Source organism: Panthera leo, chromosome D3 (genome assembly GCF_018350215.1).
Source record: "Panthera leo isolate Ple1 chromosome D3, P.leo_Ple1_pat1.1, whole genome shotgun sequence".
Classification (NCBI taxonomy): domain Eukaryota; kingdom Metazoa; phylum Chordata; class Mammalia; order Carnivora; family Felidae; genus Panthera; species Panthera leo.
In genome coordinates this window covers 86,475,672-86,492,980 of record NC_056690.1, presented here as the reverse complement: position 1 = coordinate 86,492,980, position 17,309 = coordinate 86,475,672, and the positions used below count along the sequence as shown (strand labels likewise).

At 35.4% G+C, this 17,309-nt stretch overlaps 1 protein-coding gene across 10 annotated transcripts in view; it reads left to right on the top strand.

Annotated features, from left to right (window-relative positions):
* RTTN (rotatin) overlaps positions 1-17,309 on the top strand; it is a 161,698-nt gene that overhangs the window by 93,608 nt on the left and 50,781 nt on the right. For all 10 annotated transcript variants that reach the window (XM_042909789.1, XM_042909790.1, XM_042909788.1 and 7 more), the window contains 2 exons: positions 10,198-10,387; positions 11,842-11,933. In XM_042909789.1, the coding sequence (XP_042765723.1) occupies positions 10,198-10,387; positions 11,842-11,933 (282 nt within the window). The remainder of the gene's footprint in view (positions 1-10,197; positions 10,388-11,841; positions 11,934-17,309) is intronic.

Genomic DNA, 17,309 nt, shown 5'->3' with positions numbered 1-17,309 from the left:
TGTGTATTATAAGCTTGGTAATGTAATGCCATCGAATTTTTTATTATTGAAAGAGCTATAATATAAAAGCTAGAGTAATACTACTTCTGGGTCCTATTGGAGCTCATGGGACATTTTATTATACTACGGAAGCATGTGTAGATGTTCACATTTTTCTCGTACAAGTTAAATAGGGCACAGTTCCTTTGTCTTGCTAGTGACCATGCTTACTGCATGGTTTTGTTATTCTGCATGCTTTTATCACAGAATTAATTTTCTCCTACAAAGTTGAAAATAGTGCTTAGAATGAGCTTTTGGGCTCTTCTGCCAGAATCTGAAATTCTGAGAGCTGCTCCAATCTAAAATAGTATTTGATAATGAAACTTTTGCTAGTCTTTAGCAAAATTAGGAAAATAAGTCTAATTTTTTTTGTTTTTAATAAACTTAGATTTTCTTCCTGTTCTTGGTTATTATTTTTGGTTTCTAAGTGTCCTCATTTAGCATTATGATTGGTTGGTAGCCTCATATTTGTCCCCCAACATTTTAAAAGTTTAGTGGTACTTTATTTATTAAACAAATTTTTTTTAACGTTTATTTATTTTTGAGAGAGAGAGTGTGAGTGGGGGAGGGACCGAGGGTGGGGGGGGACATAGAATCTGAACCAGGCTCCAGGCTCTGAGCGGTCAGCACAGAGCCCGATGCGGGTCTCGAACAGAGAGATCGTGACCTGAGCTGAAGTTGGATGTGTAACCAACAGAGCCACCCATGCTCTCCTAGCAGTACTTTAAATTCCACCGTGAAAACAGCTGTTCCAAGAAGGGAGAAAAATAGTTTTCAGATACTTCGATGGAATTTTGTAATCTCCAAGAGGTTTGACCTTTGCCAGTTTATTACATCCGGAAAGAAAGTGCTACATATCTAGTATTCTGAAATTAAAACTGTCTTTGGTAGAATGATGAATAATGATCTTATTCCAAAAACTGTTTCATTTGCTTATCTTAATATGCATTTCACAGTATTTTGGGGATAGAGCAGGAAGTAGCACCAGTATCTAGAAGCTTTGTAAATACTGTATTTTGGTTGAGATAGATATTTGATTAATTATGTTTTACAAAGAGAATTACTTTTACTGCTTTGTACTTTGTTTTGATGCCTCAGGTCTGAGCTGATGTCCTCTGTACTGTTCCACTGGGCATTCTACAGTGTTCTTTTTGTGATTTCTACCCATTTCCAAATTCTTTCCCTGCACCCCCAGAATAAATTCCCATTTCATGTCACTATCTGGGATTGTTGTACTTCAGAGTAGTGATGATTCGCATATATAAATTATGTAACTGGTTGGTTTTTCTTTTATTGTTTTGTACTAGAAAGCTTAGAGCCTTCCTATCAAATGTGGCTTATCTGGTACATACATTTTTTTTACTTTATTCTTGGTTATGTTATTTTCTTTTTTTATTTTTTTGCTTTTTAATTTTAATGTTTTTAAATTAAAAAAAATTTTTAATTTAAAATTTTTAAATTTTTAAAATTTTTAAAATTTTATTTATTTATGAGACAGACAGAGTGTGAGCGGGGCAGGAGCAGAGAGAAAGGGAGACAGAATCCGGAGCAGGTTCCAGGCTCTGAGCAAGCTGTCAACACAGAGCCTGATGCGGGGCTCCAATTCACAAACCGCGAGATCGTGACCTGAGCTGAAGTCGGATGCTTAACCAACTGAGCCACCCAGGCGCCTCCAGTTCTGTTATTTTCATACCTTTGTTTTTCTTTCTTTCAACCCTGCTATACTTTCACTATCATGTTATAATCTATCTTTCCCTGTAATAGGCTTTAAATCTTTTCTGGAACAAGGGGAAGCATAAGTCACTTAAAACATTTTAATTTTAAAAAATATTAAAAATACATTTAGTAACCTGTATAATCCAGTTTATTTTATTTATTATTTTTTTATAAATTTTTTTTTAACGTTTATTTGTTTTTGAGAGAGAGAGAGAGAGAGAGAGAGAGAGAGAGAGAGAGAGACAGTGTCTGACCGGGGGAGGGGCAGAGAGAGAGGGAGACACAGAATCTGAAGCAGGCTCCAGGCTCTTGAGCTGTCAGCACGGAAGTTGACATGTGGCTCAAACTTAGTGAGCCATGAGATCATGACCAGAGCTGAAGTCGGATGCTTAACATACTGAGCCACCCAGGCACCTCTGTATAATACATTTTAATCTTCTTTTAATCAGAAAGGCACTAGCATTTAATACCTATGTCAATAATTTAGGTTCTTTTTCATATATTTCCTTTACTGCCATGCCTAATTTCTTGCCTTATTTCTATGTAGAATGTATGTGACCTTATTTTTAATGTATTTTTAAAATGTTTCTCTCAGCCCCTGCCATAGACACGATAGCTCTTTGTCAGCCTTTGCTAGTGCATGATGATATTGCCAAGTAAAGTTAAAAATCAGGTCTTAAGTTTTGTAGCCTGACTCCCCACTTACTTTTTTGCATGGGTGTAGAAATGTAGTGGATGTGGGCGGTCACTGGGAGTAGGGGAGATAAAGAGCCTGAGTCTTTCTGCTGCTTCCCTCAGCACCTCCGTTAGGGCCTGAAACCCGGGCTGCTGCTGCAGTGAGAACCCAGGTTCTGGTATGTCAGTCCTGCTGTATCACAGATCTTTTCTATTCAAGGCACTGTTTTTGAGAGTGATGCTTATAAGTATTTGTCTTTCCTTCTTCAAGGCTACAGCCTTCTCGGGCAGAGGAAACACAAATCACTGTGCACGAGGCCCTAAACTGTCATGCTCCCTGTTCTCCGATGTCTTGTAAACTCTGCAGTCTGACTTGGTGTTCGTACTCTTGCTTGTGGAAAATTGTGTTTCTGGGTTTAGTTTGAGGACCATTGTCACAAATCCATATCCCTGCAACACTAACAACCTGAATGGAACTTTGGAGTTGCTTATAACAAATTTATTGGTTAGATAGGGATTATCTATGAAGTTTGTTTGCGTTCATTTCTGTAAACATTTGTTGAGTACCTAAATTTTGGAGATTCACAGGTGATCAGATTTAATTCTCTGGGGCTTATGGCATGTGGGAGAAGACAAACACATATCCGGGGAACATTGCTAGAATATTTTATGTAGGATCATAGTAGCATATGCATAAATTTTGTAATATTAAAGTTGTTCTTTCCACTTGAAAATGGTATGACACATTTGAATGTAAAGGTAATTTCATACACTTACATACAGTGAGTTGTCGGTTTGTGGTGCAAGTACACTTGTTTGTGATTTGGTTCCTTTCCATATTAGTGACAGGACTTTGAGCTGTCCACATATGTTTTAGTTTTTAACTTTATTTGGAAACAAAAATAACCTTATATAAAAGTTGCAGAAACGGTGCCTTGTACCCAGATTCCCCGTATGTTCTAATTATACCAGATTTGCCTTAATTCTACCTGCTGGTATTTTTTTTCTGAACTGTTAAGAGGTGCAGGCATAATGCTTCTTTTTCTCCTAAACACTTAAGTGTGAATTTCCTAAACATGAAAACATCCTCTTATAAAATCATAATAATTATCAAAATTAGGTAATTATTCAAATTTTTCCAGTTGTCCCACTGTTGTCCTTTACAACACCCCAGTCAGGATCTAGGACCTGGTTTGGGAATACGTGTTGCATATAGTTGTCATGTCTACTTAGTTTCTTTTAGCTAAAATCGTTCCTAAATCTTTAACATTTATGACCTTAGCATTTTTGAAGAGTTTAGGCTATTTAATTTTTATAATATTCTTTAATTCGGTTTATCTGTCCTCAGGATTAGATTCAGGTTATACATTTTTTGACAGAAAAGCCACAGAAGTGACGTGTTCTTGTTAGTGCGTTGTCTCAGGAGACAAGATAAACTCTTTGCCCCATTACTGGTGATACTGACTTTGCTTGTTTGGTCGAGGTAGAGTCTACTTGTTTCCTTCATGTGGAGTTACATTGTTTTTTTTTTTTTTAAATTTTTTTTGAAGGGAGATATGCTGAGATTGTGTCAATACCTATTTCTCATCAACTTTTCTTCTACTAGTTTTAACTTGATTTGTGATTCTTGTCTAGAGCAATTATTATATAGAATGGTTGCCAAATGATGACTTTCTAATTATGTCATTCTTTCTTTTTGTCTGATTCTGTCATTTATTATATTTTAATGTAAGAAAGAGCTTTCTTTTCTGCCCCATTTATTTATTTATTTACACCAGTATGGACTCAAAGATTCTTAGATTGTTTTATGAGTTATAATCTGTTTCTGTGGTTATTTATTTAGATAGTCAAATTGTCAGATTTGACTAGGAGGAGACCCTTCATGAAGAATCTTTTGTCCTTTTAATGTGTTTTCATCAGTCTTTGAGCACTTCCTTCCTTTCTGGTATAGCAAGATGTTCCAGAATTTCCCGGCCCCAGCCTGGAATCAGACATTTGATCAGAGAGCCCTGACTTCTTTTAATGGAGAATGGTATTTAGAAATGAGATCAGGGTTCCACGTCTGTTCTCTGTTCCTGGGCAGGAGGAAGGAGTTGTTACTTCCATGTGCTTACAGGGAACGTAGCAGGAAACGGTCTGCGCATGTGTTTGTGTGTGTGTTCTGGAGAGATAGTTGACTCATTAATAGTTACAGTTTTTATCATTTTCATATTTGATGTGTTAATTATCAGTGCGTAGTTTTCATCTCTTAATGTGTTCATCAGGAATCATCATAAAGTATTGATTTTGCAAAACAACAAATACTTGATGTCAGAGAAGCAGTATCATTTTATTTATATTCATATTTTATCTGTAGTTAAGGATTTTGTGTGTAATTATGGTCATTTTTTCCAATTTCTGAATTGCATTATAGCAGTTTTCTTTAATTGTTACATATCAAAATGATTTGTCATCTTGAAAATATTCTCTATTCTTTTTTTTTTTTTCCTTAAAGATTTTATTTTAAGTAATCTCTATACCCAGTTTGGGGCTTGAACCCACAACTCCCATATTAATAAGAGTTGCATGCTCCACAGACTGAGCCAGCCAGGTGTCCCTGTTCTCTGCTCTTCTTAAATGTAATTTTCAGTTTGCTTCTAGTTCCTTTTGAATCATAGCTAAATGGGTATACTAGTAGTGTGACACTAGCACTAAAATACTTGTTTTTAAATTAATATTCTAGCTTATTGCATCCTTGAGAACAATGTTTTCAAACTAATTGGAATGTTCTATGACATAATTAATTTGCTTTTCTCTTTGCAAACTTATTTATAATGGCACCTGGTGATTTGAAGAGTTTTCTTTTTTTGCATACTGTCCTTCTCAGCTGTTCCTGGCAGTTTTGCAGATGATCTGGCAGCCCCAGCACTCACCTGAGGGCAAGTCTGGTAAGGATATAGACCTCCTGAGACAGAGCAGTTAGACCATGCTGATTTCCCCACTATGCCAGAAGCCAGCCCCATCAATTACTGATGGATCTGTGGAGCAGAGCCTTGTGTGTGCAGGAAAAGCTTCATTGTTCTGGCCCTTGTACCATTAGTCATCTGCGGAAAGCCTGAGTCAGACCATCTTTTGTGCATATGCTGGGCTTGGCTTTAGTACCCTGAGTACAGCTCTGTTGCTAACATGCCATTGCCACTAGGAAGCTTTGGCATGTGGAGAAAGGGTTTTCAGGCTTAATGAGTAGTTAAAATAAATCAAATTTAAAAAATAATGGTGTAATATGTATGTATTCGAGATCATTTGGTCTTCTTTGAGGACTTAAAAATATTTTGAATGAATCGTTTGAAGTTTTAGAAAAAAAAATTTAAAGTAATAAATACATACAGTTAAAGCACCTAATAGAGCTTGTAATGAACTTTACTGCCTCTTTTCATTCACAGAGACAGCTTTACCTCCTACTGATTTTAATACCTTCATATCTCTAAATAGTAGTTTGCAATAATGTTTGTTCCTTTACTGTGTTGATACACAGGATTTAGCTCATTTAAACAGTGTCCCGCCAATTTAGTTTATTACTGTTCTTAGTTTCTCCACTGCCGTTTCTGGTCTTGTGACCTATGGATCATGTCTCTCTCCCTCCATTTAGAAGGTGAGGAAGTTGTGGGTAAGATGTTCCGTAAGCCGATCTTTGTCAGCTTTAGTTCTGCTTTGACTCTGCGAATCTTGATTATGTTTACATTCTCTTCTGCAGCCTTCATTTATCTAGGAGTTGATTCTAACAATTGTAAACTAGTAATTTACTACAGAGCCATTTACTGGGCTGCCATGACTCCTCTGATGCTCAGAGGAAACATTTTCTGATATTCATATATATGTATATATATAGGTTTGAGTGTGTGTATAATTTAAAAAAGTGATTGGGTGATTTTTCCCCCCCTTGGAGTTTTTATCTTTAATTTTTTTTTTTTTTTGGAATTGTGAATCTAAATCATATTTCATGTTTTTCTAAACTCTTGATCATCCTTTCTCTTCAGTTAGGATCATTTTTCCTAGAAATCATCTTCAAAATAATTATACTCCTACCTAAAAACAAGTGCATGAGCAATAAACTTAATGAGTTCTTGCATATTTGAAAATGCACTTAAATTGCGCTTGATAGTTTGGGTAGTTACCATATATTAGGTTGAAATCATTCCTCATCAGAATTTTCCTTCACTGTCTTCTAACTTCCCCTCTGCTGATGAGAAGTTGGATCCCCATGTGGCTCTTTTACCTCTTATGAGTCCCATATTAGGTCTCTTTATATCTCTTATATTTTTATCTCTTAGTCTTTATTTTCTAGGATATTAATTTTTTCATTCAAATCAGAATTAATTTAACTTCTACAATCTTGGTAGGTTGAAAATTTTTCACTGATTTATAGGCAAAGAAAATATCAGGTTCTAAAACCTTGTTAAGTAGATGGAATTTTAAATTATGTCTCTTATTATGACTTGTTATCATTACTTTCTAAATATTTTTTTAATATATTTGTAAGGCCTAGAGAAAAAGCACATTAAAATTTTTTTTTAATGTTTTATTTATTTTTAAGACAGAGACAGAGCATGAGTGGGGGTGGGGCAGAGAGAGAGGGAGACACAGAATCCGAAGCAGGCTCCAGGCTCTGAGCTGTCAGCACAGAGCCCGACGCGGGGCTCGAACTCACGAACTGTGAGATCATGACCTGAGCCGAAGTAGGTCGCTCAACTGACTGAGCCACCCAGAGGCCCCAAGAAAAAGCACATTTTAAAAATAAAGATCTTCCTTGGCTTGCAATGGGGTTATGTCCTGATAAACATTGTTCAATTAAAAACATTGGAAGCTGAAAATGCATTTAATAAACATCACAGCTTAGCCTAGTCTACCTTAAATGTGCTCAGAACACTTACATTAGCCTGCAGTTGGGCAAAAAATCATCTAACTCAAAGCCTGTTTGATATCAGGTGTTGAATATCTCATGTAATTTATTGAATAGTGTCCTGAGAGTGAAAAATAGAACGGTCGTGTGGGTACAGGATGGTCGTATCCGTCACTTAACCCTTGTGGCTGCTGGCTGACCAGGAGCGGCAGCTTCCTGTTGCTGCCCAGTCATGAGAGTATCGCGGTGCATATCGCCAGGCCAGGAAGAGCTCAGACTTCAAAGTTTGAAGTATGGTTTATATTGAGCACTCCTCGCTTTGGCACCCTTGTGAAGTCGAACAATCGTAGGTTGAACCATTGTGAGTTGGAGACGATCTGTGCACTGACTGAAGGATAGATGTCATGCTCACGATTCTTTATCACTATGATAGTTATACATATTTATACAATAACTACTACCGTTCTATATCACTTACCTATGATTTCTCACTTTGAAAATACTTGTAACTGAAGAAAAGGTGGATTTTAGGAAGACAGCAGGTTTGTAACACCCTTCCTTCTAGCAGATGGTATAACCATCAGCCTCCACAGAATAAAGAATCAGCAGACTTAGTAGGAGCTCTTGAAGGGCTTGTTTTTGAGATTTATATAGTTTATATTCCTTCACCTATTTTTGTTAAACCTTTATGAATTTTGGACTGTGGTATAACTTATCCAGGAAGCAATTATATAGGTATGATTTTTCCAAAAGTGGAAATTTTATATAATCTGTGTAATAAAATTTAAAAATTGTTCTGGGCATCATTATGAAATATATTTAGAAAAATAGTATTTGTCCTACTTTGTTTAATAATTTCATTTTATTGATTTATTAAGGTTTGTTAAGTAGTTATAGCAAAGCTAGTAAACTTAGCTGAATTATAGTTCTCATCTTGGTTGTTAATTCCTTCTCTGAATTATTATAATGAGGGCTTTAATTTGTGATGTTAATCAACTATTGCGAATCTCTTCTGTATTTGACATGTGTTGTACATTTAAGAATGTTATAAGTTGTGGGCACCTGGGTGGCTCAGTCGGTTAGGTGTCCGACTCTTGATTTCAGCTCATGTCATGATCTCATAATGTGTGAGATCAAGCCCTGTGTTGGGCTCTGCCGTGGTAGCACGGAACCTGCTTGAGATCCTCTGTCTCTCCCTCTCTCTGCTCCTCCCCCGCTTGTGTGCGCATGGGCAATGTCTCTCTGTCTCTCTCTCTCTCTCTCAAATAAATAAACTTTAAAAATGGTATAAGTTGCTTAAAAGAGAAAGTTTGAAGCTGTGGATGTTAGGATTGGCTTTGTGGTTTGGGATGAATTATTTCATCCTAGCTAATTAAATAAGATAATGCATGAAAAGGCCATATTGCCTGAAATGTATACCATGGCTAATAAACAGCCACATGACCCTGTTCTTGCGCTTTTCTGTTTTACCTGCTTCTTCTAGACCTCAAAATTTCAAGTTACACAGGGACCACCATGTGCTACTTGCTCATTAAATAATCTTCTTTCTTTTCTTTTTGTTTTGTTTTTTTGAGAGAGCCTGAGCAGAGTGGGGGCAGAGGGAGAGGGAGAAGGAGAATTTTAAGCAGGTTCCACTCTCAGTGTGGAGCCTAATGCAGGGCTAGATCTCACAACGATGAGATCATGACCTGAGCCAAGAGTTGAACATGTAATGGACTGAGCCACCCGGGCTCTCCTAAGTAGTCTTATTTCTTATTAAACATGTAAATTGCTCTATTGATAAAGAATAAGCTCACGGTATTAGGTAGGTTTATTAGAATACAACAGTAACAAATTCATGACTATAAAAGGTATTAATAATGAAGAGGTTTCATTATAATGATAATATCCTGAAAAAGAAAGGTTAATGGAAATGATCTTATTGGTGTAATTATACCTTTAACTTGTGAATTATTTGATCTTCCCGGATAGTTTTAACATCCATTTTTCCTTGGTGATGAGGAGGCATGAGAAAAGGGACCCAAACACAAATTTCACAGTTAATGATAAACTGAATATGTTTTGACCATACCTTTCCTGGTGGCACTTAGATTTCTGTTTTCTGTCTTTTATTTTTCTTTCTCTTATGGTCTGTTTTTAAAATCATAACTTTATTATCATTTTCCAAAAATGGAAATATTTACGAGCTAGTGATAGGATTATTTGCACACTTGAAGTGAATCCTGACTGCTTGATTTTTGCCATTGGATATTCCAGGAAAAGTAGTGAGTGGTAGAGCAAAAAATTATTTGGAAAAAAGTGCAGAGAGATCAAAATTGTATAATGGCCCATTCTTCTCAGCCTACTCCTGATGGAAAGCGTGTGTGTGTGTGTACCTGTGTGTTTCCCTTGGTGTGGTAAATTCAATGAGAAGTAACATGGCAAGCAAGTTTTATCATGGGTAGTGATGAGTCTTTTTCATTTTTATCTGGCACATTGATAGGTGCAAAAAATAATTTGGAACATAATTATTGGACACATTATTTCAGATATTCGCACAATTATTTTATACCGTGTAGGTTGAAAAATACTTTTTTTATTGTATTTGTGGCTCAAGTATGTAATTACTTGATTAAAACTACCATTTCAGAGAAATGTTTTAAACTAAATGTTTATCTCTCAGGAGGTGGAATAGATCAGCCTTCTGCCTTGAAAGGATTTTTGGGCGGCAAAAACTTAAGAGTACTATGTAATAATTAGCCCTAGGTCATGCTGTTTTGAGTGCGGAAGGACAGAGGCAAGTGTAAGGACCCATATGATTCGTTGAGGAGAATGTGGGGCGTGTAGCAGGTCTTTCTGAAGAAATTATGTTATAAATCAGTGTCTCCTTTTCTCTCCCTTTCCTACAGGGCCCCTGTGTCCACGATGAGGATTCTGGCATATCACTCGTAGGAAAACCTGCCCTTCAGGCTCTTTTATATCACTGTCATTTTTATGAACATTTGAATCAGATGGTAAAACATTGTTACCTGGGACGGTATACTTTCGATTTGAAATTTTCTGCTCTTGATGGAACTTCAGAAGGCAGTGATTTAAATGGTAAGTACATTATATTTTTATTTTTACAAAAGCTAACTTTTTAAAAACTGTTGAAAATCTATGTGTTTGATATTTGAAAAATAATACTGAAAATATTTAAAAAATAATGAAAAGTACACGTTGACCTCCGGTCCCACTGTGCAGAGATTACATTTGTTAATGTTAGGGTGTATTTTCTTCCAGTCTTCTCTCTCTCTAGCTTTTGTTTATTTTACATGATTGTGTTCATATCTTATGTACATTTCTGTGTTTTCTCCTTTCACTAGACATTGCCTAAGCATATTCCTATGTTATAAATTCTTCATGGAAACCATTTTTGGTATCTTATTATTAATGTTTTATAAGTTACTTCATGCCCTTCAGTTAAGTTTTATGGTTTTTTTTTTCTCTGTTAGATGTTTTAAACTTTTTGGAAGGTGGTTCTTCCTAGGCAATCAAGTATGAGACCTTTTCATACTAAATTTTCTTACATGTTTTGCTAATACATCAAAAAGCTATTTGTTTTTGGTTTGGTACTCATTTATCAAAATATCTTATTGAAACCTTTTTATTTCTATTTTTAGATTCTTTTGGATTTCCTAAGATCTTAGCACATATAAATAATTTTGTCTCATAATAGTAAATAATTTAATGATTTTTAAAAATAAGTTGTATTTATTTTAAAATGAATTTTTAATAGTAATTGTTAAAAATCTTGACATAATTCCACATTTACAGACAAGGTGCAAGAATAGTACAAGCATTCCCAAATGTTAACATTTTACTATATTTGTTCCCCTACGCCAAGTGTATGTATATGTGTATATGTACATAAATAAAATTCATTTATTTATATACTTACATACATGCATACATATATATTTTCTGAATATTTAAGAGTGAATTTCAGAAATAGTTCCTTTACCCCCAAATACTTAAGTCTGAATTTCTAGTTGGCTTTTCTGCTCAGTTCAGGAATTAAGAGGAAGATGATATTTAATGAAGTTTTTGAACATTTTAAATACATATCCCTATTAGGAAAGTGACACATTTCATTGTTTGGATTTCCCTGGATCACTGTTCCTCAAAGCTTAGTCCTGGAACCATTGTCATTGAGGTCTTTCTGAGCTTGTTACAAATGCAGAATTAGGGCTCCCACCCCAAATTGCGGGAATGGAATCTCTGGCAATAGAAAATTGCTTTAATAGTAGCTCTTTATGATCCTTAGGCACATTAAAGTTTGGGAGCTGGTGCTCTTGCTAAATTGTATTAGATTAAGCTAAGCAAAGTCTACTAATGGTCATTAAAATTTTTGTGAAACAAGTTTTTTAGATAAATTAATTAAGAATAATAAAAAGTAGGCAAACTTTTTTTCTTGGTTCTTGATTGGCTTCCTGCAACAAGTATTCTTTCTGTTAATTGCTCCAGTAAGGAGGAGAGATGTATTCATGTTGACAGTTTTCTTGTTGTCACAGGTTTAGATGATTCATTCAAGTTTTGGAGGGCTCCATCTAGGTTGTCCAGTCAAGATCAAGATCCAAGTTCTCTCTCCACCGTGGAAACAATGGTACTTTGAAAGAATGCATTAGTGCTTCATTTTGAACCTCTGGAAGTTTGAATTTATATAGTAGATGGACAGGATTAGACTGTATTCAGAATATAAGGTCATGATTAAAATAGCTGTGATTTACTTGAACTGCTGTCTGTGCAGAGTTAGGGACTGATGTACTCATATAGCCGCACTGAATGTCCTTTTAGATGAATTTACAACCTTTTTTTGTACCTTATTTAAAAGAACCGGAAGCATGAAAGTTTAAAAGTGTTTATCGGTAGTAATATAATAGATCCTATATGATCATAAAACTTGATTACTCTGCAGTTTTGCTTAAGGACAAAGCAATTTGGAGAAAGTGGACCCATTCAAATGATTCCAGTTTGGTACTGGAGATTTTATTTTATTTTTTTGTTATTATCTTTAAATGTTTATTTTGAGGCGAGGGTCACATGTGTGTGCGAGTGGGACAGGGGCAGAGAGAGGGAGAGAGAGAATCCCAAACAGGTTCTGTGCTGTCAGTGCAGAGCCTGATGCAGGGCTTGATCTCATGAACTGCAAGATCAGGACTTGAGCCCAAATCGAGAGTTGGATACTTAACCGACTAAGCCACCCAGGCACCCTGGTACTGGAGATTTTAAACACATTTCTAAATACTTCCAACAGGTAGAAGCTTGTTTTGATTATCTGCAATACCTGAAATTTGTGCCTGCCTGCCTTCTTTCTTCTTTTCATTCATAAGTTACTTTGTTCTAAAAAGTTTGAGACACACTAAGTATTCCTAAATATGACTGAGACTAGGTTTCACTTGTTTTACAAGCGTACAAAATCATTTACTGTCAAGTGGAAAACATTACACGAAATCATAAAGTGTTTTTGGAACAATTACTGCATCATAAACCCTAATAAGAAGACAGGACCTTGGCTTTCCTGCTTGCAGGAGCAAAAGTAATATGAGAATAATAAATAATTACCAGGCAGTAATAAAGTTCATCTCATAATTAAGATCCACCTCCTATGGTTTCCCAACACTGGTACTTTTTGTGATGGTTTTAGGAGTCATCCTTTTCCCTGGACCCAGAAGAGTTTGTGGTTAGTGCTGAGCTGAAGCTTTATTTGGAAAAATGGAGTAATCACCCCAGGTCCACTAGATGTCATGCTTTCCTTTCCATGCTAGAAATAGTACGTCTTCGTCTCCACAAGAGAAATAATATAATTAAATGCAAAAAGGAGCTGTATTAATTAGTTATTTAGTTCCCAGAATGGCAGCATTAGTATGTGCTTAAAAGTGACTCCTTGGTTCCTGTGTTTATTAAAAGGGCTATCTGAAATTTGTACATTGTTCAGTTCTTTGCTTATTGTAGGTACTCAGTAAATAGTAATTGCTGTCATTAATTTTGAGTCATCCTAGCTGTTTTGTAGATACCAAGTTGTATTTATCCTATGCAAGAGGATTTAAATACTTTTGCATTTTTCTATTTTATGAGATAATAATAATGTATAATAGTAAATAAAATATATAATAATAAAAATATATTTGTATAATATATACTAGAAACATTAATCGTAACAAATCTTATAGATCGGGAAACTAGATTTTCTGAGAAAATTTTGGAAATATATTTATTGTAATCATTATTAAAATAGAAGCACTTCCGTTAACATAAAAGTCTTTAACTTGCTTGTGTTCAGACATTACGTATTCTTTTAGAAAAAAATACCAATGAACTTTTTTTTTTTAAGGAATTCTCATTATAGTTCTATGTAAGATTTATTTTGTATAGTTTCTTAAAAGACAGTTATCTGTTGGAATTTTTACAGTCAACTCTTTTTTTCTTCTTTTGGATTCCAAGTAGAAGAGCTTTGGTATTGGTGACTTTTACTCACCAAATTGGCTTTTACTCACGGAAATAGTCTCATTACCCCAATTCTGCTAATTGTCATCTTTTTCTTGCCATGCCAGAGATATTGTATGTCTTTCTTCCAACAGGAAAAAAAAATCTGGAGAGTGTATTCATTTTTCCAGTATTACTTTAAACCTGAGCTGTCATACCCAGACCAACTAATACTTTCTTAAGTATAAGAATATGGTGAGGTATATCAGTTCAGTGGATTTAAATCTTGCCAATAAGTGTATCTGGTTATTCATATCATTATTCTGTGTATTTCCCAGATAACGGCAAGAGTTGCAGTTTGTTTATTGGTCGGTGTTTTCATTTTGTCTTTCCAAGGAAAGCACTGTCTTTTGCTTTGTGTGCTGTTGCTGGGTCATTATCCGTTCTGTGCAGTTAATGCCACGTTAGAGACCTTGATAACCATTTTAAAGTATTGAAGGTCATTCTTACTATTGCCGTTTTACAAAAGGAAAGATTAAAGCGTACAGTGAATAAGTGTCTTGTTCAAGGCTCCAGTGCTGGTAACTGATAGGGAACTATTTGAGTCCAGCAGTGTGTTTGGCTCTAGAGTTCAGTTGTTGGCCGTGATGTTACACTCCTTCAGGACAAAGCCATGTGCTAGGTGCCATGATGGATGTTGTAGTCAGGGTGCAGTGAGGTTACACTAGAGGGAATGATGAAATATAAAGTGACACTGTATAAGAAGTGGCAATTGAAATGGGCTTTAAAGGATTAATCTTGTTTAGATGTATGCGCACATTTGCGGGGAGCTGAAAAGATACTCAGATATGTCTTAAGATTCGGTACCCAGTTACAGGGGTTGAAAGTGTAGTTGAGGACATGAAGCATACTGAGAAGACTGTGTGCACATATGTCGTACTGAAAGCATTAGACATTCAGAAGAGGCATGGTTTGTTTGGAGTGTGGAGCAAAGACCAAAGTTTAATTACCAGGTAGGGGTTAGCTAAGAGAGCTGAACCTGTGTTCGGATTTGAAGAGGTAAGATATCACAGCTGTAGAGATACAGTTATAGAGCTATTTCAGCTGAGTCAAATGCATGAAACATTACAGTCGACATTAGAGAAACATGTATTGGCATTTGTGTGATATAGTTTCAGGTTTTTTTTATAGAATGAAGAGTAGACCAAGGACAGTTAAAGCAGGGATATATCCAAGAGGCTTTTAGGAAGAAAAATAGTTTTGATGTAGGAATAGTGACAGAGTGTGGGCATATGGTAACCCCAGGAAAAACCTGGGGAGACTGTAGTTTGCATGATGGTAGAGAGAAAGAGAATGATATACTTTGTTTAAATAAATTTCAATCACCTGTGGGTCTAAGAACCTGTATATTTTAGTTAGAAAGAAAATATAAGTGAGATTCTAGTTCCTCAGGTATTAGTAATACAGGCCACTGGGCTGTAGTATAATGAAAATGAACACTTTTTTTTGGTATAAAAATTTAGTATTGATTCTTTAAACAAAACTTAGGTATTGGTTGTTAAAAAGCAAATCCCCCCACATTAGTTTTTCCTACTATGATTATTTTGTATGTGACATTAGCATGAATACAATAGCTGGTGAAAATAGAATATTCCATTATGTGTGCCTCGTGTGTACTAGTTTATAAATAATTATTCTTTTAAACATTATTAGAAAGAGCAAATAGTGTTTATTTTATATGTTTTTCTGTATTTTGTATTCACTATCATACGTCTGAAGTTATCCAAACTAAGTTACTATAGAGGTATAGCCATTAATGTCAAGTGAAAGTGTTTAAAGAAATTGGCAAAAACATTTTGAGATAGATTTCAGCAATTTTATTAACCAGGTAACTGTAACTGAGGTAAGTAAAATAGGTTTGGGTCTTATTTTATATTTGTGCTAAAATATATTTTCTTAATTTTGGTAGAACTGATTATTTTATATAATAAGGTTTGATGTAAGTAGAGAGTCAACTTTTGGCCTTTAGAGCTCAGAATCAACACCCTCTAGTGTGCTGTTTGCTGAAGTGCTACAAATGGTGTTAAACCATTTGAGAGCGGTAGTGTTTCCCAAGTGAAGAAGTAAGGTCTTCGAGAATTTAAGTATTTGGCGTAGGGTCACAAAGCTAATGGAGAGTGGACTAAGACAAGCTCTAGGCAACTTGTTCCCTTAAATTATATACAGTAGGGCGTAGGGACTGGGACTGTGCCCTGGGGTTAAGTCTCTGCATGTGAGTGATCTTACAGATAGACAGGAGAGAAGCTTATATCATCTTATGCTCGTTCTTTCAGGGAGATTTTTCTGAGCTTTCTTTTTCTATGTTGTACACACTCCATTTGAATCATGGATCTATGTAGTCAGAGTGATTTAAACTTCTGGTTGTAATTTGGTTCGAATTAATGATTACAAATTGTGAAGCATGCCAAAGCTTTCCCGCTCTTGGGCATAAAGAGAAAGGTATCATTTATAAAAGTGAGCACAGGAACCCTAGTGTTCCTTGGAAACGTTTCATACTTTATATTTTGCCATGTTTGAAAAATGTGAGTAGATTTGTACCCTCTCTTTTTCATCTCACAAATCCTTTCTTCCTTTGTTCTCTTTTAATTTTTTAAAAATCAAATAACTTATTTAGGCACCAATACTACATTTGATGAAAGAAGATGGAAAGTATTATAAGATCACTTGACAAATAAAACATTCAAGTGCTAAATTAGCTTTCAAAAATATTTGAAGTATCTAGTGAACTCTTTCATTTCTGAAAGGTAGAATACAAAGAAAACAGTTTTGAACATTGATGCATTTTGTTTATATGACAGAAATTGTCTTTTTTTAAATTAAAAACAAACTTTTTTTAATGTTTATTATTGAGAGACAGAGAGACGCAGAGCATGAGCAGGGGAGGGTCCGAGAGAAGGAGAGACGCAAAATCTGAAGCAGGCTCCAGGCTCTGAGCTGTCAGCACAGAGCCCGACACGGGGCTCGAACTCACAAACCGTGAGATCATGACCTGAGCCAAAGTCAGACGCCCAACTGAGTGAGCGACCCAGGCGTCCCAAATTGTCTTTTTTTTTTTTAACCCAAATTCTACTTTGATACGGTAAATGACTTTGCTATTTTCTGCTACTTCAAAGGGACTCTTAAAATTGTAACTGCCTATTTTACAATGAGGCATGATTTAGAAAACTTCTTTAGCTCTCAAATCTGTTTCTAAACACATTGAAGAAAAGGCTATTATCTTTTTTGGTTTTTATAAGCAAAATTTGATTCCGTTTTAGGACAGTGGCTTTAAGTAACATCAATTTGTCTGCCCTAACAGGCTTTTATTGCCTCTTATATACCAGCAAGGTGATAAAGATCCAAGTATATATACTTCAATTCAAGAAAACCCAGTTTTATTTGTCTTATCAAGGGAATGTAAATTGAAAATCTCAGGATGTGTCATGTGGGAGACGAGAAAGAGGAAAAAAAATGTCTAGATTGTGATTTTGTTCTGAAGCCCTTTTAATGAAAAGAG